The following is a 26,300-nucleotide window of genomic DNA, read 5'->3' on the forward strand; positions in this document are numbered from 1 at the left end:
AAGTTAACCAGAGAAAGAATGGCATAATTTAGACATTATTCACATATCAGTCATATTTTCCAAACTAAAGAATCTTCACATGATCATGCAAGGTTCAAGGATACATAGATTGGATGAAAGAAAGGAACATGAATTATGATGTTATCAAATTGAGATGTTTGGGAAGGAACAAACTTCAATCAAAATGAAAGTTAAAGAAACTCAGAGAACATAGCTCAAAGTGATAATGATATTTGGATATTAACATGCCAATACCTATCTTTTGTTTTTTTCACAATAGCTCTGCTGTTCAAATTTCAAAGTGATATTTTGTAGGAGCTTTAGAAGTTATAAGCAAGATTAAACTTATGTGCACTGAACAGCTGTTCATTGAGAGAGACCCGGACTCCCCAGATGCACAACTGCCCCATTAACCGAAACCTCTGCAAATTTTCTTTCCACTTCTCACCATCTTATAAATTCATCCAGGCTTTGTCACGACAGGAGAAATAAAGGTCAGCCATCTAAGTGGACAGCAACTGGATCTGGGGTAAAACAAGGTTGATTGGAGGCTTGAGGAAGTCCAGATCCCAAATGACTCCTCCTGCCCCTTGAGTAGCATCTCAACTGAAATGGTCCATGAGAACATTTTAATTACAAGCAGTTCCCTGGGCACACTCTTGGCCTCATTACTGAATACTGCCACTAGCCACAGTTTTCATTTAGTGTCTTCTGCCTCTCCTCCAAACAACTGCACAGGCAAACATCACTATGCAATGACAGGCCTTCTCTTCCTCCTGCCTTGCTGTTCCTCCAGAAACAAAACCTTTGACTGGAGAGGTAGCCAGAGCAGAGGGAGAGAATCTATGATTAAAGGAGCTGGAATTCAAGCATGGGAGAGACCGCATCAGAAAGTGGGAAAAGCAGCTCCTCTCAGGATCTCTCTCTCTCGCACCTGCTTGCAGCTCCTCTAAATGAGCTATACATTCTTCTTGCTCGCAGTGAATAAGGAAATATGTAGGGGTTTCTTGAAACTTTGATTTTCAAAAGTTACTCAAGAAATTGAGTGAATTCACCCACTGCTGCGTACTTTGAATGCTGTGTCTACATACCTTCTACATATTTGCACCATTCCCTGTTTTTGCTTCCATAAAGCAATTCTTAAGGCACAACAGGGTTTTTCTTTTATTTCAACACAGAATTCAACCAACCTTAAAATAATACACAAGAAAATGTTATTGAGTCTGATTCCTCCTTTCTACTCAACAATCTCACCTTGGATTCAGATCAAATAGCCTGGATATTTTTGACTCTTTACGCCAGCAGCATTCATTCATAAACTATGTATTTCAGCCCTATTTAGGAGCTTGGCTAGATAATCAGATAATGATACACTGGATAAAATGTTAAACCAAAAGCAGATGCTAAAGAGAGTCCCACGGTACTCTACTATAAGTGTCGTGACCAACAGTCCTCCTTTAACTCCTTAAAAATGATCATTCATCTGTTGGCTCTTTACAGCATATTGCTGACACAATTGTGGTTTCCTTAATAATATTCACTTCATGTTAACAGGTTATTTCTGGCTCGAAATATTACAGGAATTCAGGTTTGCAATAAACCTGGTGTTAAAAGTTTGAAATAATTTGCTTCCAATCTCTCACTAAAGCTACATTTAATTGAATTGTGGAATGGCTGTTTGGCCCAAAGTAGATTCATAGAATTTTATAGTACAGACCATTCAACCCATCATTTCTGAACTGGCTACCCAGCTAGTCCCACTTTCCAGCCCTATCTCCATAGCCCTCTAACTTCATGGCTTTCAAACATATATCCAGTTCTCTTTTTAAGTCTCCTATGGAATAGTCTCCACCACTCTCCCAGGCAACACATTCAAAATCCTATGGGGTAAATCTTTTCTCCTGTTTTATTTCTGGCTTTCTTGCTGACAATCTTGAAATTGTGGCCTCTAGTCACTGACATACCAACTATTGGAAACAGAATATCCTTCTTTACCCTGTCAAAGTCATTCATTATTTTGAACACTTTAATTAGGTCATCTCCATCTTCTCTACTACAAGAAGAATAAGCACCAATCTCAGTCAGAGTCATACAGCATGGAAACAGACACTTCAGTGCCAATCAAGTTTCCAAACTAAACTAATCCCTTCCTTGTATTTAAAAGCCTTCATTCCTGGTATAATTATAGCAAATCTGCTAATCACTCACACCAGGGCTTTAATATCCTTCCTCAAATAAGGTGCCCAGAACTGAACACAATACTCCAAATGTGGTACAACCAATGATTTGTAGAGGTGTAGCATCACTTCTTTGCTTTTATGTTCTGCCTCTGTGTATAAACCCAAGGATCCTATAAGCCTTCTGAACAACTGTTTCAACTTGCCTGGTCACCTTCAGAGAATCATGCACATTTGCTCCTGTACTCCCCTCAAATTTGTATCACTGAAGCTGCATTGTCCATGTTTCTTCCTACCATAATGTGTTAACTCATTTCTCTGCATTGAAGTTCATTTGCCAGTGTCTGCCCATTTGGCCAACTTGTCAATGCCTCTCTGAAGTTGTTCAGCATCATCCTCACAATTCACTAGCTTAGTATTATCTGCAAATTTAGAGACTTTGCCTTCAACATCAATCTGAAAATCATTCACATAAAAATCAAAAAAACAAGGGTCCCAAGACCAATTTCTGGAGACCACCATTTTCAGCTCATCTCCAAACTGAGAAATGCCCACCTATATCTACACCTGTGTGCCAACTTTCTCCAGGAACAATCCCACACCTAGTATCTTCCTGTAAATGTCCTTGATGTACTGTCCATTTCCCTTTGAAAGTCCCAACTACTGTATATAAGCCTCCACCACGCACACAGAGCACTGGATATCGTATACATACTGAGTCAAAATGGTCTTCATGTTCTTGTGCTCTTTTGTCAACCACCTTAAATCAGTTATCTTTGGTCATCAACCCTCCTGCCAACAGGAACAGTTTCTCTCCATTTACTTTGTCCACACCCTTCTTTATTTTGAACACCATTCTCAAAATCTCAATCTTTATTTCCAAACAACCTCCGTAAATGAGACTCCATCCCTGGAACTATTCTGACACACATTTGCTCACATCCTTGCTAAAAAACCATTGAACTCCATTCCTACAGCAGTGTTCAGAATCAGACAAATGCCATCTGAGGCCAAAACAATGTTTTGGAAAAATTCACCATAGCTTCCTTGATTTTGTACTCTGTGCTTCAATTTATGACTGCCAGCATCCCATATGCCTTTGAAGGTACTCTCTCAACCTATCCTGCCACTTTCTAAGATTTGCATGCACGTGTCCCTAGACGTGTCTGTACATGTAACACTTTTAGAATTTTAGCCTTCAGTTTATATTGCTTTGCCCTGCTCTTCCTCAAAACGTATCACTTCACACTTCTATACTGTGTCATCTTATATTAGCACTTGGCTACTTTCTCTTGAAATCTATCACTGTCCTCCGCCCAGTTCACAACATTTCTAAGTTTTGCTTTCTCCAAGTTTGAAGTTGAGTAATGCACATTCAAGTCTGCGTCATATAGGATAATATATTCATCAAGAAAAGTAGTGGTTCGAAAATCCATCTTCTGTATAACACATCTTCCAGTCGAAAATACAAACAACCATTCACTACTGTTACACATCATTCAGATAACTGCAGAATGAATGTGAAGTTATTTTATTTCATGGGCTCCAGATTTGCATGAAATCTTATTGCTGTACCTCATCAGACATCCTTTGGAAATCAGTGACACATATTGAGCTCAACTACACCCATAATCATACCAAGCTGTTATTAACATAACTACTTTGAACAAATTCTTGCTTACTTTCTCCAACTATTTCACACATGCACAACTGGCTTTTGTTTTTGATATTCATCTCAAAAAGCTTTTTGGCCATCTAGATTAAACTGACTGCCCTGTAGATGCCTGAGTTGTCCTTGCAATTTTGAACAAGGTTGTAACATTGCCCTAGCACCACCCCACATTGAGAACTGGATGATTATGGTCAGGACATCTGTAACAGCCTCCCTCAGTGTCATCAACTGCATCTGATCCAGTCCTGATGGGTTAAAATCTAATACTTCCCTCCCATGTATAGACTCCTTTTTGGATGCATAACCTGTCCCACTCCTCCTGTCACTGCTGTTCTACTATTTAAGCTCTTACAGTATATCTTTGGATTTCCTTTCATAATAGCTGTCAGTCTCTACTCATATCGTTCCTGCCTCTGATTTCTTTTTCAGTTGAGGTTTCTACATTCAGGGAGTATTGAACTTCTATTATCAATCGGTCATAAAACCCCCATTTTCTGCTTCAACATACACTCAGCTTCATCATCCAAGAATGGCTTTGGCTGCCCTATATTTTGTCTTTGTACCAAGGTACCGGAAGCATATCAACTGTTTTTTTAAGGCAGTCCACTGTTCTGATACAGCACATTTGTTTCCATTTTACCCAGTTCACATCTATTCTCATCCCACTGAAAGTGGCCCTCTCCAACTTAAATTTTTTTTTACTTCACACTGCCCCTTGTCCTTTCCCTTAGCTAGCTTAAATCTTAAGATAATCATGATCACTGATCTCTCATAACTATTTCCCTTTTACACGATAAAATAGCATTAGATTTAGTTGCTTTAAATAAAATGGTGCCTTCAGTTTCTAAACAATTTGAGAATATGATTCCAAAGCTAAACACAAAAGAATGCAACATTTGGCTCATCTAGCTCACTCTTCAACAGACATTCATGTACCAACAGCAGAACATCCACATGATGAGAGTTTTTAACCTTCACTCTGTTGAAAGCGTTTCCTGACTTTAGGCCAGAAATCTCTTTTTCCTAATTTGCTCCATCCTTTCTTAGCTTGCATTCTAAAGAGGCTGCCCAATAATCTAATTTGAAGCCAAGAAATGTTTATTTCTAAAGTTTGCCTTGCAAGAATCTCCTAATACTAGATATCAGCCTCAAATACCATTCAATTATTTTGTTTTGAGGCCCAATTAATTTATTGCTTTATGAGGTAAATCTGAGATTCAGACTCACAGATTAAGTAATCTGGCACAGGATTCTGCTTGTTGCGTTATATGCTATTCTACGTGACTGTACATGGTGTGTTGAAACTACTGTTACTCCCACAACATCCAGACTATCTTTTATTTCCTTCAACTGTAGAATATGTAGCATCTTGGACAAACTTGTGTACTACAAAATGGATAAAATGGACTGATACCCACATCATTTGCAATTTGTTTACCAGGAGGTCATTATGAAGTAGAAGCTGGCTTTGGTTCACCATCTCTCCTTGACAGAAGGGTTGAGATGTGAAGAGTATCATGCTCTATTCTCACCCTATCTAGAACAATTTGAATTTACAGAACACCTTCAATACAGAAAAAAAAACTGTATATGGTGCTTCAGGGAAAGTATAAGAACAAAGCAAAAGACAGGATAAAGTTTCCAAATATTTTGATTAAAGTCAGGTTTTAAGAATTGTCAAAAGGAGAGGAAGCTGAACAGACAGGCAGATTGAGGGACAGAATGCCAGACAGGAGGCTGCAAGAACACAGCAATCCAGGCAGCATCAGGTGGTGGAGAAGTCAACATTTCGGGACTAACCCTTCTTCAAGATTCCAGAGCATAGAGTCTTGAGAGCTGAAAGCATGGTCAACATTAGTGAGAAACAGGGTTGGAATTAAGGTCAAAATTGGACAATGAACATGTCAGGGACAGGAAAGCAGGAAAGTAAAGCTAGAGAAGTTCCAAAATAATGAAGTGTTCAAGGATGAAGAGTCAAAATAAGACAGGATCAACACTTCGTACAGGTTAAGGTAGGAGAACCAGTACAATTTTGGTTTAGAAGGAATGGAATGCAAGCCAGTGAGGCAGCAGAATAATAAGTCAGGGGATGACTAAGGCATAATGAGGTGTACAAAGAAAACAATTTTTTTTTGAGTTGTAAATCAGTAGTGTTTGCGAGGAACAATAAGGGATCTACTAGTCAGCTAGAGATAAATCAGGAAATCAAGGTTGCAGCACAAAGGTTATGGAGTGAGAGGGGAGGACACAGTATTTTTGCTGAAGGTAGCGACGGTGGTTTTAAGTCTTCAAGTGTTTATCTGGAAAAGACTACAACTAGACTGGATGAGAAAGTAACAGAGCACACTGAAGAAAAAGCAGAGCTGGAGTCTTAGTGTGTAGAACTTCACTCCATGATTGTTTTAATCATCACCGTAACAGTAATCTCACTTTACACATTTCAAAATGTTTTCAATTTTCATTCCCGTTGCCAATTCCACCACTTACTAAGAGTCTTGAGTCCCTTCTCTATTCTAAGCATTTTAAACACATGTTCATAGTCAAATATTCAATTTTCAAATATTCACACATATTTAGCCTTTGCCAACTTTCAGTGTGAAGATATTAAAATATTTATGAATCCTTAGTAGTTATTTGCATAGTCAAGAACTTCATTGATATCTCCACCAATACAATCAACTCTGAATTTGCCATGTCATGTTAATGTTTGTATATCACAAGTTGATGCAAATTTGGACAAGAGACTATTTTGTGTGCTGTGCATATAATTATTGTACCAAGATGCTTTTAAGTTCTAAAGACACATAAACGGCAGTCAACGCTACTGAGAACCAAGCTGAGCTTCATAGAAATTGGGTGCAGCTTATTGACCATGTAAGAACCATTTACCTCTGGAAAGGTGTCTGGATCTTAGGCCTAAAGCACAAGTGAAACAAATCTCAATAATTAACTCCTCACTGGTCACATCAGAGGACACCTTGAATACCTTTCAACTGTACAGCAGTACCTTTCAACTGTACCTTTCAGACAGCATTCAACCCTTGAGGTAAAAACAATGACTGCAGATGCTGGAAACCAGATTCTGGATTAGTGGTGCTGGAAGAGCACAGCAGTTCAGGCAGCATCCAAATAGCTTCGAAATCTTTTCGTTTTCGAAGCTATTTGGATGCTGCCTGAACTGCTGTTCTCTTCCAGCACCACTAATCCAGCATTCAACCCTTGTTTGAATTACCATCTTAACCTAAACTTTACTGTCAATACTATCACAAGTAAAACCTCAATTTTAATTTACATGAAACCAACAGTTTGTTCTTGTAAAAACTCCAATGCTAAAGCAAATATTCTACATAAAAATAGTGCAACCTCACACAAGTCAGTGTTTATGGAAAATGTGTGATATCAGGTCATTAGCAACTCTTTTTTTGCCATGTATGGTACATGCCTATCACCAGAAAGGAATCCAAAGTTAGTGTCTTTCAGAGAAGCACTCAATAGTTTCAGCTTACCCAATATGGAGGGCACAACATTTCAAAGTTGGGATGTGTCAATGTTTACTGCAGACCTGGTATTTAGGTATAAATTGACAAGACCCCAAACATAAAATGCCTTAATAAAGGACTCCTGTGGCTCAGAGTATCCCTACCTCTGACCTAGAAGGTCCAAGTTCCACCTACTCCAGAAGTATATCATAACACACCTGTACACGTTGCTAAAAACATTAAAAATACCTTAACCATTAATGCAAGCTTTCTACTGTTTATCACTTTACTAGCCTCTATGTTAAAGACATCTTGAGAAGATTATTAATCCTAGTGATGGATCTAAGCACCAGTATCTCATCAGTGAACTAAGCTAACAAGCAAGAGGATCCATTTGATGCCTGGTTTATCATTTAGTAAAATACTTCAAGAAATCAAATAGTCTTCCAAATAGTTCAAACAAGAGTTTGCAACCTAAATAGTAAACTTTTAGATTCAAGATAGAGTTTGGCATGCACAAGTGTTCAACTAATTTTCATTTCTACATCATTAATAACTGAAAAAGCTAATGATGATTGATATGGACTTTTTGAGGTGGGGCAGTTCATTAACGTAGGATTGAAAAATCACACCACGATAGAACATGTTTGCACAGCGTTTCTTGCGTAATGAACTTAATTAGATGTACAGATATAACCATGCCAATTACAGTCCACTTTATAATAATTAGGGACTACTTCCATGAACAATTTTCACATTTCTTTACGTTTTACACGTTTCCATATTCTATACACGCTTTCAAACGTCCGCCGGACATCTATTTACATTTCTAATAGGTTTCTAAATCACATCTAAGTATTGCTATTTTTGCGGTAGATACATTTCCATTAATCCAGTCAACAAATATCTACATATTCCCGCCTACAGACAGATGTCTATGCATTCAAGTCATATCTTAACCTCACCGCTACAATATACTGGGTCTCTTACCCCCATTCAGGAACGTGTGACTCGTAATCCCAGTACTCGCGGGGTTTCAGGCTGTTTACTTCGGCGTACACGCGGGCCCTGCTCCCGGTAGCCGGACCCGGCATTGCAGAGCCAGGGCTCAGCTCTGGGACAAGGGGCCGAAATCCCCAGCGGGAGACCGCGGGGGTGACACAGAGGCCGCACCGCCACTGGGCAACTTGACAATCGGGAGCCAGGCCCGGCCTCAACACACGCAGCAACACCCCCGGTAACTTCAACAACAGGGTCCGTGGAGCCAGTGAAAACTCCCCCGATTGGGGGTGGTCTGAGAAAGTGGGGGGTTGGGGGGGCGGGGGGTCGATGAGAAAGGCCAAGGCAACGACTGCGGAGCCCCGGGGAAGGTGGGTAGAGTCAGGGCCAGCTTGTGGGGAGCGGTAAGGAGGGTCAAACAGCAGTGCGGGACGGACCAATTAAAACAAAAATCAACGAACCCGAACCGGGCTTCCCAGAGTGAGGCCCGCAGCGGAAGAAAATATTCCGCCGGGTGCGGACCCAACCCTGAGAAACCGGTCACAAGCTCGGTCTGTCAGCGACAAGAGACCGACAACACAGACTGGTGAACGCCCGCAGCAGCGGCTCCTAGCGGAACCAACTGAAGCTGAGCAAAATGTCGGCTGTCGACTCCAGCGGCAGCGGCTCCTAGCGGCACTGAACTGAGGCTGAGCGAGGCCGGCTGAGACTGCAACGGCACCAAACTGAAGTTGAGCAAAATGCCGGCTGTAGACTCCAGTGGCAGCGACTCCTAGCGACACTCTCCTGAAGCTCAGCGACGCCCGTTGCAAACTCCAGCGGCAGCGGCACCTGGCGGCGTGTAATGAGACGTGACCTCGACGGGTTCTTAATGCCTTCTTGTAGTCATAGAGAAACACAGTACTGAAACAGACCCTTCGGTCCAACTCGTACGATCAGATATCCTAAATAAATCTAGGCCCATTTGCCAGTGCTTAATGGACTAATATGACACATGGGATAAAAGCACAAAGGGATTGAGAGGTAAGGAGACAGGAGTATTGTGTGAAGTTTTGGGCTTCATATCTCAGGAAGGATGTACTGGCTTTGTAGCAAAGGAGATTCATGAGGATGGTCCCAGGAATGAAAAGCTTAACATATGAGGAACATTTGAACATTCTGGGTCTATACTCATTGGAGTTTAAAAGGATGAGGAAACATCTAATTGAAACATACAGAATACCGAATGGTATGGACAGAGTAGATGTTGGGAAGATGTTTCCATTGGTAGGAGAGAGAGCATAGCCTTAGACTAAAGAGAAGATCTTTTGGAATGGAGATAAGGAGAAACTTCTTCAGCCAGAGAGTGGTGAATCTATGGAATTAATTGCCATAGAAGACCGTGGAGGCCAGGTCATTGAGTATATTTAAGACTGAGATGAATAGGTACTTGAGTATCAAGGGTGGAAGCGGGAGAATAGGGTTGAGAAACTTGTCAGTCATGATTGGTGAAGTAGACTTAATGGGCTGAATGGCGTAATTTCTGCTCCTATGTCCTATGGTCTTACTGTGTCATACATGTGCAGTACTGTGTATTGCCCACTGAAATAACTTGCAAAACAAAATAAATCAATAAATATAAACAAAATATAATAAAAACAGCATTAAAATATATATAATATATGCAGTGAGTTGCATTCCCTCGATTTATGCTGTGTGGACCTCTAAGATCTATGCGTGGCAGCAGTTTCCAGAACTCAAAGTCAATGCACTTATGCACCAACATCCTTTAAGTAACTTCACGTTTTGACATTAAGAACATTGACAGTAGGTACTTACAGACCAGGAAGCAACTTTAAAACATTATTAATGTGGAATTGTGTACATTCTTAAATGCTTACATATACTAATAAAATAACCTTAAAAGGCATACATTTTAAAAATAGAAGAAATCCAATATAAGTACTGCAAATACTGTACTCCAATACACTCACCTCAGGAGATTTCAATTTGTCAAGCTCCATCTAGTGGCATAAGCTTTTTGGTGTAGATAGAACTAACCGCACTGACCAACTTCTGCTGCCATAGCAGAGCTCAGGACTTCAGTGTAGTGTAAGTTCACGGTATAACTAAGAAGCCAGGAGAGAAGTGGACACCAGAGGTAACAAATAAGAATAGAGGGAAGGAGTGGTGTAAATGGTTAAAGAAGGAATGAGAGCAGGGGCAGGAGCCAGAGGAAGGATTTAAGGACTAAGTTCAACAGTAGAAGCATGGGGAAAAGGTGAACATGATGTGGAGGTGCTGGTGTTGGACTGGGGTGGACCAAGTTAAATTGTGATTTTTAACTTGGTCTTGAGAATACACAGGCCACAGAACAGGAATTCTGAATTTCCCAATCTTAAACAAATGTATTTTTCTTATTTTGTTATCAACTTTAAAGCAAACTACATTAACTGTGTCAACTTTAAATGAAAACTTACTGTAATACAATAAATAAGGAAAATAAACTGTATACCAGAGTTTAATACTACAGAGACAGACACAGCAGTTGCCGTAAAATCATAAAAGGCCTATGATTACTACATCTTCACAGGATGGCAACTGTTAAATCTTTTCCTCATCAACATTGTTTCCTTGCACCTCTTACCAAGTTCTGAACTGAAAGCCTTGGGAATGGAGTATAAAAATAGGGATTTTCCTGCTCCTCGGATGCTGCCTGACCTGCTGTGCTTTTCCAGCATCACTCAACCTACAGCCTACCAATAGTTAATAGTGTTATCCATTGCTCCATTGGCCCAAGTAGCAAAGTTATGTTTGGAAATTCATAGCAGTCAGGAACACAAATGAATATTACCAGCAGGATTCAAACTTGTGTAGGAATAACCCAATGGATTTCAAATCCATTACTTTAACCACTCAGTCACAACTCAGAAATTTACAATTAATCTGACCAGAGATGTTATTATACACATTTGGTAGCAGATCAAATTTCAACTCAGTCTCCTAGTTCACAAGTAGGGGCAGTACCACTGCACCACAATGCCCCCTGCCCCCTAAACCTCCTTTCTATGCTGATTCAACAGGACTGGCTAATTATCAGTCATAGATAATAGACCACAATGGAGTCCTAGCAAGATGAGACACATTTTACATAACAAGATGTAGTTTATTGCACAAGATGTAGTTTAGTGGGTGGCACGGTGGCACAGTGGTTAGCACTGCTGCCTCACAGCGCCAGAGACCCGTGTTCAATTCCCGCCTCAGGCGACTGACTGTGTGGAGTTTGCACGTTCTCCCCGTGTCTGCGTGGGTTTCCTCCGGGCGCTCCGGTTTCCTCCCACAGTCCAAAGATGTGCCGGTCAGGTGAATTGGCCATGCTAAATTGCCCGTAGTGTTAGGTAAGGGGTAGATGTAGGGGTATGGGTGGGTTGCGCTTCGGCTGGGCGGTGTGGACTTGTTGGGCCGAAGGGCCTGTTTCCACACTGTATGTAATCTAATCTAATAGCAATATCTACAATAAACATTAACTAGTTCAACATAATCACTAATATGAGGAGCCAGCTATATCAAGGCTGTATACAATTAGCCCCCATGTAAATTGCCATTTCTCCACCCAACAAAGACTATGTGAAATCATCAGATTGGGTGTGTCTCAATGCAACCCAACATTAACATTTTAGGAACCAATACCTTATATAACAACACCTTCACCAAGACTGCTGAAACTCTTGTCCATGTTTATTGTTTATTACAAGGTAAATGGAATATAAAAGTAAGGATGTGGTCAAATTTTCAAGAAGGACATGGATATAGTTCTTAGGGCGAAAGGGATCAAAGGATAAGGGACGACAGTGGGTACAGGGAAATGAGTGGGATGATCAGCCACGAGTATATAGAATCCCTACAGTGTGGAAACAGGCCCCTTGGCCCAACATGTCCACACCAACCTTCCAAAGAGTAACCTACCCAGACCCATTCCCCTACCCTATTACTCTACATTTACCCCTGACTAATGCACCTAACCTATACATCCCTGAACACCATGGGGCTAAATAGATAGAGCCTTAACTGACAAGGGAGTCAAAGAATGCAAGGGGTGACAGGAATCTATCAATCCATCAATTGTTGGAGCAGGCTTGAAGGTACAAATCCCTACTGTGTGGAAGCAGGTCATTCAGCCTATCAAGTCCACCTGATAGGCTGAAAAGAGCATCCCACCCAAACCCAACCCCCTACTTTATCTCTGCATTTCCCATAACTAATCCACATAGCCGGCACATCCCTGGACAATATGGGCAATTTAGCATTACCAATCCACCTAACCTCCACATCTTTGGACTAAGGGAGGAAAGCAGAGCAAACCCAAGCAGACATGGGGAGAATGTGCAAACTCCACACAGTCCCCTGAGTTTGGCACTATGAAGCAGCAGTGCTAACCACTGAGCCACCATGCCACCTCTTGTGCTCCTAAATCATATGTTTCTATGTATGTTTGTACATCTTTGTCACCTTCAGTCTCAACTGTTTCAACACACTATAGATTGGCCAACTCAGTAAACCGCAGGTCAGCGAAGTCTGCTGTCCATATCCTAATTTGAAACAAATCGATTTCATACATCGTTGTGTGCTTGCTGCCACTAAATACCAGTCCAGAAAGACCTCAGCTTTCAAGTCTTCATCCTAGTATTCAAAACACTTTATAGTCACATGTCATTTCAATCGCTGTCATCTCCTCCAGTGCTACAAACTTCAGAGATATCTGTGGTTCTCCAATTCTGGAATCTTTCTCATCCTGATTTCCATTACGCAAAAATTCCTTCAGCTGCCTAATTCTTTAATTCTGGAATTTCTTCCCTAAATCTCTTCATCTTTTGACCTCTCTTTTCTCCTTCATGATGCTGCTTATAGCCCATCTGTCCTTTGATAAAGCTATTGGTCACCTGTCCTAATACCTCTTTGAAATCAAAACAAAGTACTACAGATGTTGCAAATAAAAGCAAAGAATGCTGGAGAAACTCAGTGGGTCTGGCAGCATCTGTGGAGAGAAGGATAGAGATAACATCTCCAGTCCAATTTTGTTTCCTTCAGTACTAAAATGTCTTCCTATAGCTACGTGTCAAATATTCTTTACAAGTATAGTAATATATCAAAATTATATGCAAATGTAAAATATATTTTCATGTTAAAGGTTGACCAGGTTGGGCCTGTACACATTGGAGTTTAGAAAAGTGTCAGGTGATGTTAATGAAACATTTAAGATTCTGAAGGGACATGACAGGATAGATACTAGGAGGATGCTTCCTCTTGTCGAGGAATCAAGCTCAAGAGAGAACAGTTTAGTAATTGAGGATTCTTCCACTTAAGGCAGCGTTGAAAAGGAATTTCTTCTCTCAGAAGGTTATTGGATTTTGGAATTCTCTTCCACAAAGAGTAGTGGAAGGTTGATCATCGAATATATTCTAGGCTGAGCATGACAGGTTATTAATCGACAAGGGAATCCAGTATTATTTGCAACAAGTAGGAAAGTGGATTTAAAACCATGATCAGATCATTCAAAGGCTTAATGAACAGTGGAGCAGGGTCAATGGACTGAAGGATCTACATCTGCTCCTATTTGTTATTATCTTATGATTCCATCATCTAATTCATTAAGAAATACAGCAAAAACAGAGAATAATTTATGTCCCAATAAAGATCCTTGTGAGATACCGTTAGTTACATCCTGCCAATTAAAGAACCTCTTCATTATCCTTTTATTTTGACTCCTGTTGCTCAACCAATTTCCCAGCAAGCTCAGCTATTTGCCCACAATTCCATGAGCCATAACTTGAGCCAACATTTTCTTACGAGGGACTTTATCAAATGCCATCTAAAAGTTGATATAAATAACATCCAGAGATTTCCCCATCCACTACATTTCCTACCTCTTCAAAAAGAAAACCACTCAGATTTATCAGCCACTGTCTATCTTTTAAACAGCGGATCCAAACATGTTGACCCTGGTGGAGTTGAGCATGAACATTTGAGTCCGCAGCTGGGATTTAATCTGAGACTCCATTACATGCACACTTCTGATTTTATTTCAGGGCCCAATTTGCTGGGAGCGAATGGATTTTTCAATGAAGTTTTTAAATAGAGCATGTGTATCACTAGCTCGGGCTTGAGCCTTTTGGTTGGCTTTGGAGAGTTAGGAGATGAGTTACTTACCTCAACATTCCCAAACTCTGACCTGGTCTTATAGCCACTGAATTTATATGGATGGAACAGTTCAGTTTTGAGTAAATGGTAATTCCCAAGCTTAAAGGTTTTCCACGTGTTTCTGCAAAATTGGCATCAACTACTTCAGAATCTGGGGAGTTGTGAACAGCACTTAACATTGTGCAATAAGCAGTGAACATTCTTATTTCTGACCTTAGGAAGGAGGTAATGTCATTGATGAGGCAGTTAAAAGTGGTTGGGTCTAAGGCACTACCCTGAGGAACTCTTACTGCAATGTACTGGGACTGAAATGTAATCAGAGTGTCATGTACGAGGCATTTGTTTAAACTTGCATGTAGCCCCCTTTTAATTTCTGGTAATTTCAATTTAAAAGTAATCAGCAAGACAGCTTTATATTTCAACTAAGAAAAGAAAGGTTCATTTTTCACACATTATGATTCCTGCTGATGGCAAGATGGGACACATCAGATCCTGGACTGAAAGTTGGTCTTAATAAATCATATGTTTAGTCATTGACCATATTCAAATGAGGCTGTCAATGTTCTTTATTACAGTACACCACAAGTTTATTACACAAAAGGAAACAAACTTTATTAATTCATAGTACAGTTTAGAAAGAACTCATCATCAGCAAAGATCAAGGAATCATACTGTACAGGGGAGGCCCTTCAGCCCAGTAAATCTGTACTGTACTGCCAAAGCTATATTAAATCTACACTGGTCCCACTTTCTAGCACAAAGCCTATGTTCTTGAATGTGGTGATACTTGAAGTGCTCATCCAAGTACTTTTTAAAGATTGCGAGGTTGCCCACCCCAACTATCCTCCCAGGCAATGCATTCCAGGCTCTCACCACCCTCAAACTGAAATCAAATCCTCAAACTCTTCCCAAACCTCCTGCCTTTCACCTTAAACATGTGCCCTCTTGTTACTGATCCTTCAACTAAGGGGAACAGCTGCTTTCAATCTACCCTGATTATGCCCTTCATAATCTTAAACATCTCTACAGGTCTTCTGTCAACCTTCGCTCCCAATAAAACAAACTGAACTTTCCCAGCCTCTCTTCATAGCTGAAATGCTCCATCACAGGCAACATCCTAGTCACTCTCCAGTGCAATCACATCACTCCTATAGTGCAGTGACCAGAACCGCACATAGTACACCAGCTATAGGACAAGCAAAACTTGTTCTGCTCTAACATAACCTCCCTGCTCTCATAGTCTCTGACTCGACTGATAAATGCAAGTGTCCTGTATGCTTTCTTCACTGTCCTATTAATCTCCCTTGCTATATGCAAAGATTATGGACCAGCACTCCAAGATTCCAAGCTTCCTAATGTCCTGCCATTCTTTGAGTACTTCCATGTCTTGTTACTTCTTCCAAAGCGCATCACCTCACATTTATCAGAGTTAAAGTCCATCTTCTATTGACCTGCACACCTGACCAATCTCCTCTCATTGTCAACCACCCAGCCAGTTTCCATCTCATCCCCAAATTTATTTATTATTCCCTCCATACTCTCACCTACATCATTTATATAAATCATGAGCAATAAGGGACCCAGCACTCATCCCTGTGATGGTTCACTGGATACCGGCCTCCAATACCACAAACAGTCTTTTGACACCACCTTCTGTCTCCTACTACTAAACCAAATTTGCATCCATCTTACCAAGTTACCCTGAATCTCTTTGTGTTATTCTGCTGTTCAGATATGTTTCTCCCATGTAGGATCTTGTCAAAGGCTTTGCTGAAATCTATACAGACTATATGTACTGTATTGCCCTTACCTACATACTTGATCACCTCCTCAAAAAATTCAACCAGATGTTTTAGGCATACCTTCCTCTGACAACACTATGCAGTCTATCTCTGATGAAATCTTGCATCTCTAAGTGGAGGTTGATTCTCTCCTTGACTACTTTTTTCAATTGTTTCCCTATCACTAATGTAAGACTCGCTGGTTTGTAATTCCTTGATATATCTTTTCCACTTGCACATTAGCTGTACTCCAGTGCCCCCTCTTCTGTGGCGAGCAAGGAATTAAAAATTTGGGTTAGGACCTGTGATTTCCTTCCTTGTCTCTCAAAGCAGCCTTATATCTCTTTTCTTTCACTGTCACTGGGTCAAAATCCTGGAATTCCTTCCCTAATGGCATTGTGAGTCAACCTACAATACATGAATGGCAGCACTTCAAGAAGGCAGCTCACCACCACATTCTCAAGGGCAACTAGAGACAAGCAATAAATGCTGGCCAGCCAGCGATGCCCACGTGTATGAATGAAAAAAAGAATCCCAGTAAAGAGTCATCAATATTTTTATCTCTGCAATTTCTTACTTAACAGAATCTTTCTAGTGTTGATGACGAAGGGACCTCTTTCTAGCTCTGATAGTTTAAACCACTTTGGAAAACTTCTGAACAACTCTCAGTTTGTAGACTTCACAAAGTAGAGTGGTGCTGGAGTGAAACTGCCCTGCTGAACTGAAATCTGACTCTTCTGGAATCTGAAGAACTGAACTCTAAAAACTAGTGGTTTTGGACTGTTTGCTCTGTATATGATTAAAATTCCACTTTGAAAACATGCAATCACTTAACACCCTGGGTATTCTGATAGGCACCTACTAAGTCACATGCTTTCTAGAAATTATATATCTATTTTAATGTCCCAAATTACTTTCTGATCTCTTAAAAAATTACCATCACAGAACTGAAATCAAAATTTATATAACCTCTACTTTTTAAATACAAATTCCCAAATTACAAAAATATATTATACACTTTATTACAAAACAATTGTTGAAAGTTATTTGAGTAAACACTTATTAAATTATTTGTTAAAATACAGATTCAAACATTTAAAGTAGGTAAGGATATATGTCACAAATGAAGATGAAATTCATATCAGTCTCTGGAGTAGGCCTGGCTTGCTTGAAGATTCTCTTTCTGGTATGAAAGGGTTGAAAACCTGGATCAGAAATCAGCACCTGCAATGTAATCCAATAGTTGCAGGTTGCTGCCACAGATAAACTGGGTCGAACAAGTCTTGGAAATGATTGGAGATTCCTTTGTTTCACTTTTACGGCACTACTAGTTGTGACAATTAGTAGTCTGTCTCAGTACAGCAAACCTGGAAACCTCCTTCTGTCTCCCTGTTGAGAAGCACTTACTGCTTCAAGACGTTTCTCAAAGTTTTAAAAACAGAAAATTGTGGAACATAGGCACTGCTGACAAGGCCAGCATTTTCCACCCATCTCGGATTACCCTTAAACTGAATGACTTGGGAGGCTCATTTCATTAGGCAGTTATGAGACAAGCATATTGCTGTAGGTCGGGAGACATTATTTAGGGCTATCCTTCCCAAAAGAATGAGTGAACCATGTGTGTCTTTGCAACATTATTGAGGCTAGCTTTCAATTCCACTATAAATTGAAATTAAATTCCACCACTTACTGAGATGGGTCTCAAACCTCTGATAACTAATGTAGAAATGTTATCAATATACCACCTACACCATTTCTCATCATCTGCATACAACAGATGGTCACAGTTCAAAACTTAAAATAGCTGTTATCCCGAAACTGTTGAATTTTGCTTCTATATTAGGTATTGAATTATACTAGGTTTGGGTTACAAATGCATTCATTATTTTTTAATTAAGGTAATATTTTTAACTGTTTCAGACATTAGCTTGGATGGTTCTTATTCTGTTGGTCTTTTGATGAGATAAGAACAGCTATTCACAACTCGAGCGTAACCAGTGTCAAACAGCTCCTATTTACTGTTGGCGTGATTTCTTCTTGACATAAGTGCAGTTCAGTCTGGTCCCAACACCACTGAGCACACAAGGTTAGTCACGTCACTTCTGAAACCAATTTTGTAAGATTTCTTGCATCTATTTTAAAGCTAGATTAGTGTTCTTCGTAAAATATATAACATTCTAATAACACATTCATAACAAATTTTACAACCCTTTTTAAAATATTTGTTGGCACACCAGATCAGACCAGTTTTGAAGCAGCAAATCGGGTCACAATAGAATAGAACACAGAACATAGAAAAGTACAGCACAAAACAGGCCCTTAGGCCCACGATATTGTGCCGAGACTTAATCCTAATGTAAAATATAGTAACTTAACCTACACACGCCTCAACTCACTGCTATCCATGTGCATGTCCAGCAGTCGCTTAAATGTCCCCAATGACTTTGCTTCCACCACCTCAGCTGGCAACACATTCCATGCATTCACAACTCTCTGCGTAAAGAACCTACCTCTGACGTCTCCTTTATACCTTCCTCCTAATATCTTCAAACTATGACTTCTTGTACCAGTAAATCCTGCCCTGGGGAAAATCTCTGGCTATTGACTCTATCTATTCCTCTCATTATTTTGTACACGTTGATCAAAAGTCTTCCTCCTTCTCTCCAGAGAGAAAAGTCTGAGCTTATTTAACCTTTCTTCATAAGGCAAGTCCTTCAGTCCAGGCAGCATCCTGGTAAACCTTTTTTGCACCCTCTCCAGAGCCTCTGTACCTTTCCTATAGTGCTCTTAAACTCGATACCCCTGTTAATGAAAGCCAAAACACCATATGTTTTCTTAACAACCCTATCCACTTGGGTGGCAACTTTGAGGGACCTATGTACTTGCACATCCAGATCCCTCTGTTCCTCCACACTGCAAAGAATGCTGTCTTTAATCCTATATTCAGCATTCGAGTTCAACCTTCCAAAATGCATCACTTCACATTTATCCAGGTTGAATTCCATCTGCCATTTCTCAGCCCAGCTCTGCATCCTGCCTATGTCACGCTGCAACCTGCATTAGCCCTCTATACTATCGACGACACCTCTAACCTTTGTGTCATCTACAATTTACTAACCCACCCCATAACCTCGTCATCCAAGTCATTTATAAAAACTACAAAGAGCAGAGGTCCAAGAACAGAACACTGCTTCTTGGCAGAATACTTTCCATCTACAACCACCCTCTGCCTTCTGTCAGCCAGCCAATTCTGAATCCAGATAGCCAAATCTCCCTGTATCCCATACTTCCTGACTTTATGAATGAGCCTACCATGGGGAACCTTATCAAATTCTTGCTGAAATCCATATACACCACATCTACTGCTCGACCGTCGTCTTGACACCTCCTCAAAGAACTCAACAAGATTTGTGAGGTATGACCTGCCTCTCACAAAGCCATGCTGACTGTCTTTAATCACACTATGCTTTGTCAAATAGTCATAAATCCTATCCCTCAGAATTCTTTCCACAACTTTGCTGACCAAAAACTTGAGAGTGCCTGGTCTGTAATTGCCAGGGATTTCCCTATTACCCTTCTTGAAAAGTGGAACAACATTCGCCTCCTTCCAATCCTCCCATGACTCCCGTGGAGAGTGAGGAGGCAAAGATCCTCACCAGCAGCCTAGGATAAATCTGGTCTGGCCCTGGGGACTTATCAATCTTAATGTTTTCCAAAATTTCTAGCACATCATCTTCGTCAATCTTGATCTGGTCAAGATTGTATCCCAGCTCCTCTAAGTTTTCATTTACATCAAGTTCCCTTTCCTTGGTGAAAACCGAAGCAAAAAACTCATTTAGGCCTTCCCCTATCTGCTCAGACTCCACGCACAAGTTCCTTCCACTATCCTTGATCGGCCATACCTTCTCCCTGATCATTCTCTTATCCCTCAGGTATGAGTAAAACGCCTTTGGGTTCTCCCTAATCCTTCTTGCCAAGCCCTTGGGAAGAAGGATTAGCCAGATCTTGGGAAGTACTGCTTTATATCATAAAAGCACACATTTTAATTTTACATAAACGTTAAAGTATGAACCCTGCTTCAGAGGTCGCACTCCCAACTGAGTCAGAAGTATGGGTTCAAACCTTGCTTCGGGAACTAGAACCCTCACCACCCCTCAGCTGGGTGTCGAAGTGCCAAGGCATTATTCAAAGAAATAAAACAGACTGTTCTCTCAAGTCCTAACAAACTATGAACCATCAAGTAACAGCCAGAATTGATGATCTGGTCATCTTGTTAGTGCATAAAAAATGACTCCCACTTTTCATAATTACATCATTGACCACATAATAGTGTTCTATTGCTTATAAAGTGCTCAATGTTTAGAGTCTGTGAAAGATGTTACATAAATGCAAGCTTTTCTGAGTTAATTTTAATTCCAATTTACTTTGTTCACAGATCTCTGCAATCAATTTTTCAATTAAATTTTGTCATTATTTTTCATTAAATTACATTTTGTCCTTTAATTTGTTCCTTTAATTTATTTCTGCTTCCATTTCTAAAATATATTGGTACACTAAAACATTCTCCATTATATCATATAATCTTCTCATAAAGCGACATAAAGCGAATTATGGAATTCAAGGGATAAAACTCTCACTAAGATAACTACAATACATAAAAATAAATACAATTTGACTTATCATAAAGAAATTGCTCTCATTGTAAACAATGTACAAAATCCTCCAAGTTATTCTCTGACTCACCTTAAGCGGCGCCAAAGCTGATCATCAAGTAAATATAAAAATCTCGCATTTAATGTGTATCCATCAGTCATCAGGTATTCGACTTCAATGTGGCAAATGCATTGAATAAAAGAAAGAAAATCAATAATTTTAGAACCTTCTCCTGTCCTTCATCATCAATTTAGAATAACACCTCATTGCCAATCTACAAAAAAACCACTTCACCTCCAGTAAGACTTTGACCTCTAACTGCCTTCAGGATTTGACTATTTACCGCTCCTGGAGCCCTTAGAGCATTGTCACATTTGTACACTAATCAATCTCAGCAGCAGAATAACACATTACATGCAAAATGCATCTGCCCTTATAAAACCATGAATTATACAAATTAGTACAGAGAAGATTGAAATTAAAGAAAAACAGAAATTAGAGGGATGTCATCCAGATTTGACGACATCCAATGTGATGCTACCATGGCTTTACAAAGTGTATGTTGTCCTTTTTGCATGAAAAGAGGTTGAGACAGAGGTATTGAGCAGTCTGCTTCAAGTCAATAAAGTAAACAGCTTGTGAGGTCTTGGGTGTTTTTTTTTATAGGTGGAACAAAAGAAGTAGCCTGAATATTTGAAGTCAAGCACCCACAGAACCAGGAATGTTAGTTTAGCTGTCAGTAGTTGTTGAGGTTGCGAATGATGCTACATCTCTGTTTCTTTGTTACAGCTAAAAACCGGGGTTCTCTTTCTGCTGCTGGAATTGCATGTGACACAATCTATTTTATTGAATTTGCCTTTGCCAAGAATGTTAATCTATTGGAACAGTTAATGAGTATTTATTATTTTGTTAAGTATTTGATAGAAGTACAGTTAAGCCAATTATTTTCATTTTTTTTTAGTTTGTCAGTATTTTAAATGTAGTGTACAAATAAAAGGTGTTTTGCTTCAAGCCTGATAGTTTGACCAATCAAATTGCATCCAGGACGCAATGCCTGACACTTGCCTTTAAAATGAGAAAAGGTTATGGTTATTGACACGTTTTAAGGGGGTTTGTTCTTGTCTATAACACCAGAAAGTGTTGACTCAGATCACAGAAGTTCAAATTTTCCTCAGATCACTTCTAAACCACTTACTCTTCACATTAAACTTATGCCCTCTGGTCTGAGATAGGTCTGCCATCGGGAAGAGATTCTCATGATCTACTCTGTCTGTTCCTCTCATAATTTTGCATACCTCAACCAAATCATCCTCGGCTTCCTCTGGTCCAGGGGAAACAAACCCAGCCTATTCAGTCTCTCCTTATAACTGACATTTTCCATCCCAGGAAACATTCTGCTGAATCTACTCTGCACACTCTCCAGTCTAATCACATCCTTCTGATAGTGCGGTGAACAGAACAGCAAACAGAATTCCATCTGTAGCCTAACAATGTTCTATAAAGTTGTAACAAGATTTCCCTGTTCCCATATTCTACCCCAGCTAATGAAGAAGGCATCCTCTATGCATTCTTCACCATCCTGTTTACCTGTCCTGATATCTTCAGGGATCTTGGGTTTGTACAGTAAGTTTACTTTGTTCTTCAGTGTTCCCTAGGGACCTATTGTGTATATCCTTTCATTATTAGACCTCCCAAAATGCATCACCTCACACTTAGAGATTAAATTCCATCTGCCATTGCTCTGCCCAATTTATCAGCTGACCAATATCAGACTGTAGTCTGAGAACATCCTTGTCACCATTAACAGTACCGCCAATTTTCATGTCATCTGCAAACTTACTAATTACATCTTCTACTTTCTACATTCACATTCTGTAATCCCAGAACAGGAACCATATACCTACAATAACAATGTAAACTAATATTTGCACGATTGAAATGATTGCTAACAATACTGTTGTTAATATTACATGTTTAGGTCATCCTTGCACTTCAAAAGTATTTAGTCTGCAACGAACCTAGTCTCCATACTACAATATATAAAGCCATTAAATTGCACTGGCTTGGATGACAATGAGGCTCAGTTAGCTCAGTTGGCCAGAAGACTGGTTTGTAATATAGGGTAACATTAACAGCATAGGTTCATTTCCTACACCAGCTGAGGTTATCACAAAGGACTTTCCTTCTCAACCTCTACCCTTGCCTGAGATGTGGTGACTCTCATGTTGTAAGTCATTATCAGTTTTCTGTCCCTAACGAGACTTCAGACAACGATTGCTTTACCTTGACTATAGTGAGCAGAGTGGCACAGCAGGAGTGCGGCTGGCCTGTAATCCAGAGATAAATGGACCAAAACCCTCCTCTGTCTTTGAGTGGCATGGTGGCTCAGTGGTTAGCACTGCTGCCTCACAGTTGCAGGGACCCGGGTTTGATTGCACATTTGCGTGAAAGTGTGGAGTTTGCGTGAATTTCCTTTGGGTGCTTTGGTCCAAATATGTGCAAGTTATGTGGATTGTGTCCAGGCTAGGTGAGGTAGCCAAAGGAGAGGCTGAGTTACAGGAGTGGGATGGGGTCCAGCTGGGAAGCTCTTCAGATGGTCAACGTGGTCTCTATGGGCCGAATGGCCTCTTTCTGCACTGTAGGGGATTCCATATATATTGAACACGTCCCCTTTTTAACAAAAGAATAGAAGTCTTTTGGTAATTTCTTTCGATAACTTGATGCGATGATAGGAAATGCCAATGCACTAAATCACTGCGAGCGGATTTGCAATTTCTGTCTCTGTTGGTTTTGCATCTGCAGCAGCCGCAGTTCCGGGATTTTGTTCGCGCACATTCAGCAAGTCCACATTGATGCGGCTTTGCGCCTGCGCGGCTCTCTGAGCTGGTCTCCATGGAGACGGCTGTAAACATTCGGAGGGCGATCCCAGGAAAAATGGCGGTCACTTTACGTGTTGACACAAGTTTCAATCTCGATGCCCACCTGGAAGAAAACATCCATGAACTGACCTTTGCGCAACTCGAGGAAGTAGTGAAAAAGATCAGGTACCGGCTCCTAACAAATGCGAATACAAAGTGCCTTCATAAAGCAGAGAATTGCTGGTGGTGGCCCCTGGAGGGAGACCTGCTCAGTGTCTCCAGAACTTTCTTTTCCAGGTTTTATTTCGAATTTCCAGAATACACCTTAATGTTGTTTTTGTCAATCCAACCCGAAAATGTTAAAAAAAATGAGACGGTTATTCGCGCTGAGCTACAATGAAGTCGGCATTGCGCTAGCGCCGTGCTAGTGGCATCCTTCCAGCGTCGCGGGCCACTCTATTAACAATGCAATGAATTTTTGTGTGTGTTGGGGGGGGGGGGGGGGAGTAATTACTTCAAAAACTATGACATTCCCTTTCTTTCGATGATCTCAGGTGAAGGGATAAGGCTTTGTCCGAAGGCTCACTGAAGATGTTAACTAGTCTTGGAGTCATAGAAATGTACAGCATGGAAACAGACCCTTTGGTCCAACCCGTCCATGCCGACCAGATATCCCAACCCAATCTAGTCCCACCTGCCAGCACCCGGCCCATATCCCTCCAAACCCTTCCTATTCATATACCCATCCAAATGCCTCTTAACTGTTGCAATTGTACTAGCCTCCAACACATCCTCTGGCAGCTCATTCATACACGTACCACTCTCTGCGTGAAAAAGATGCCCCTTAGGTCTCTTTTATATCTTTACCCTCTCACCCTAAACCCACGCCCTCTAGTTCTGGACTGCCCGACCCCAGGGAAAAGACTTTGTCTATTTATCCTATGTCAAAACGTCTGAAAATGAACCCTTCAGCTCAGTGGGCAAACCTACATCCAGAACCTCAACCTGAGCCATAAATCTTCTCAAAATTCGCTACAGTGAAAAGTTTTGTTTACAAGCAGTACAGGCATAGTGAGCAAAGATGTACAGAACAAAAGATATAAACAGAGACATACAGATAACATTGCACAGGGTGTAGACTATGTGCATAGCCACAGAAATTCAGCAGCAATTAAAGGGCTCTTCAGTTAATTCATTTTTGGTGAGAACAGCAGTGTTGACTAGAAGACTAAGCACAGGCAAACAGGGAGAATCTGCTCTCCTCTTTTGACACAAGTAGTAGTACCAGTCAAGAACTTCTTCCCACAAAAGGCTGAAGATACTTTGAAACTGAAGCTTTCAAGACTGATCTCAAGAAATATGGAAGGAAAATAGATACATAGATAAAATTAAATGCAAGGAGCATGATGGCCATCTATGTTTTTAGTATTCTTCGAAAAATTATGGAATAGAATGGAAAGTGGAGCCACCCTGCTTTGTAACACACCTTTACATCATTACAATATAATTGGATGTTATGTCTTGCCAGCACTTCTTTTTTTTTGCTTCTTTAGTGTAGCAGCTACTGCATCTTCCCAAGGACTTCTTTGCAATTTAGTTCATTTTTAAAACAATGCATTCTGAAGCATACAATCTATAATTATATTATTTCATTATCGTTTGGTACTTTGGCAATTAGAAATTGTAATCTTTGTAATTGGTAATAGTTGCCAGAGCTAAGAGTTATGGAAAGAAAAATGTTCTGTTCTCTTACAATTTAATTTGTTTTTAAACAGCTCAATTTTGAAAGCAGTAATCACATTTTTCTTGATAATAACTATGATGTTTACTGTGCCTAGCAGCTGTGTATGACAGAAGAGCCAAATGTGTTCAAGAACAAGCACAAAACAGCCAAGTTCAAAGTTTACAGAGGAACCTTAGAAAGTCACAAAGCAATACTTTAAATCATGAGATTAAGAGATACCCCTCCACCTTCATCACAATCAATGTTCAGAAGTCATATTATGCTTTGCATGATATTAGAGACTTTTAAAAAGGTATTAAAAATTAAATATGGGTGAAAGGATTTATATATTTAAAAAGTCTCTTTAGTTTCCGTGGAAAAATGAACAAGGTTGTCAATTACAACACAAAAGCACCAGTAAAAATCTCAAAATGTAATGTAATTAATTTAATCACTTTTGATTTGTGACTATGTTCAGTTTTATGCTCAGATTATTATGATCCCCATACAGACAATGAAGAAAAATGAATGATGCAGCTACTGATAAAGAATTGCAAAGATTTAATATTTAAGATGTTTTCAGTAACACACTAATTAAAATTGACAGACTAAAAATTACTTAAAGGCAACTAATATATGAAAACTAGTTCTATCAGCATTTATGTAGCCTTGCAACTTAAATCCCACACTCCTGCTGGTTTTTCAGCAGTACTTCTTTGTGTTGCTTGTTATGAAGGTGTGGAGGTGTAATGTACATTTAAGAACGTTGAAGGGCTTGCAC

General features: G+C 40.0%; 2 protein-coding genes across 5 annotated transcripts in view; one reads left to right on the plus strand and one right to left on the minus strand.

Moving 5' to 3' along the window:
* The window catches only part of LOC140453193 (casein kinase II subunit alpha'), a 75,026-nt gene extending 66,121 nt beyond the window's left edge, over positions 1-8,905 (minus strand). For 2 of the 3 annotated variants that reach the window (XM_072547703.1, XM_072547702.1), the window contains exon 1: positions 8,319-8,905. In XM_072547703.1, the coding sequence (XP_072403804.1) occupies positions 8,319-8,422 (104 nt within the window). In that variant the 5' untranslated portion in view covers positions 8,423-8,905. The remainder of the gene's footprint in view (positions 1-8,318) is intronic. The other variant, XM_072547701.1, reaches the window with a different exon arrangement.
* A 14,958-nt stretch (positions 8,906-23,863) lies between these two features.
* cfap263 (cilia and flagella associated protein 263) overlaps positions 23,864-26,300 on the plus strand; it is a 47,781-nt gene continuing 45,344 nt past the window's right edge. For both annotated transcript variants that reach the window (XM_072547706.1, XM_072547704.1), the window contains exon 1: positions 23,864-23,982. In XM_072547706.1, the coding sequence (XP_072403807.1) occupies positions 23,873-23,982 (110 nt within the window). In that variant the 5' untranslated portion in view covers positions 23,864-23,872. The remainder of the gene's footprint in view (positions 23,983-26,300) is intronic.

The sequence above is a fragment of the Chiloscyllium punctatum genome, chromosome 26 (genome assembly GCF_047496795.1).
Source record: "Chiloscyllium punctatum isolate Juve2018m chromosome 26, sChiPun1.3, whole genome shotgun sequence".
In the NCBI taxonomy this organism is placed as follows: domain Eukaryota; kingdom Metazoa; phylum Chordata; class Chondrichthyes; order Orectolobiformes; family Hemiscylliidae; genus Chiloscyllium; species Chiloscyllium punctatum.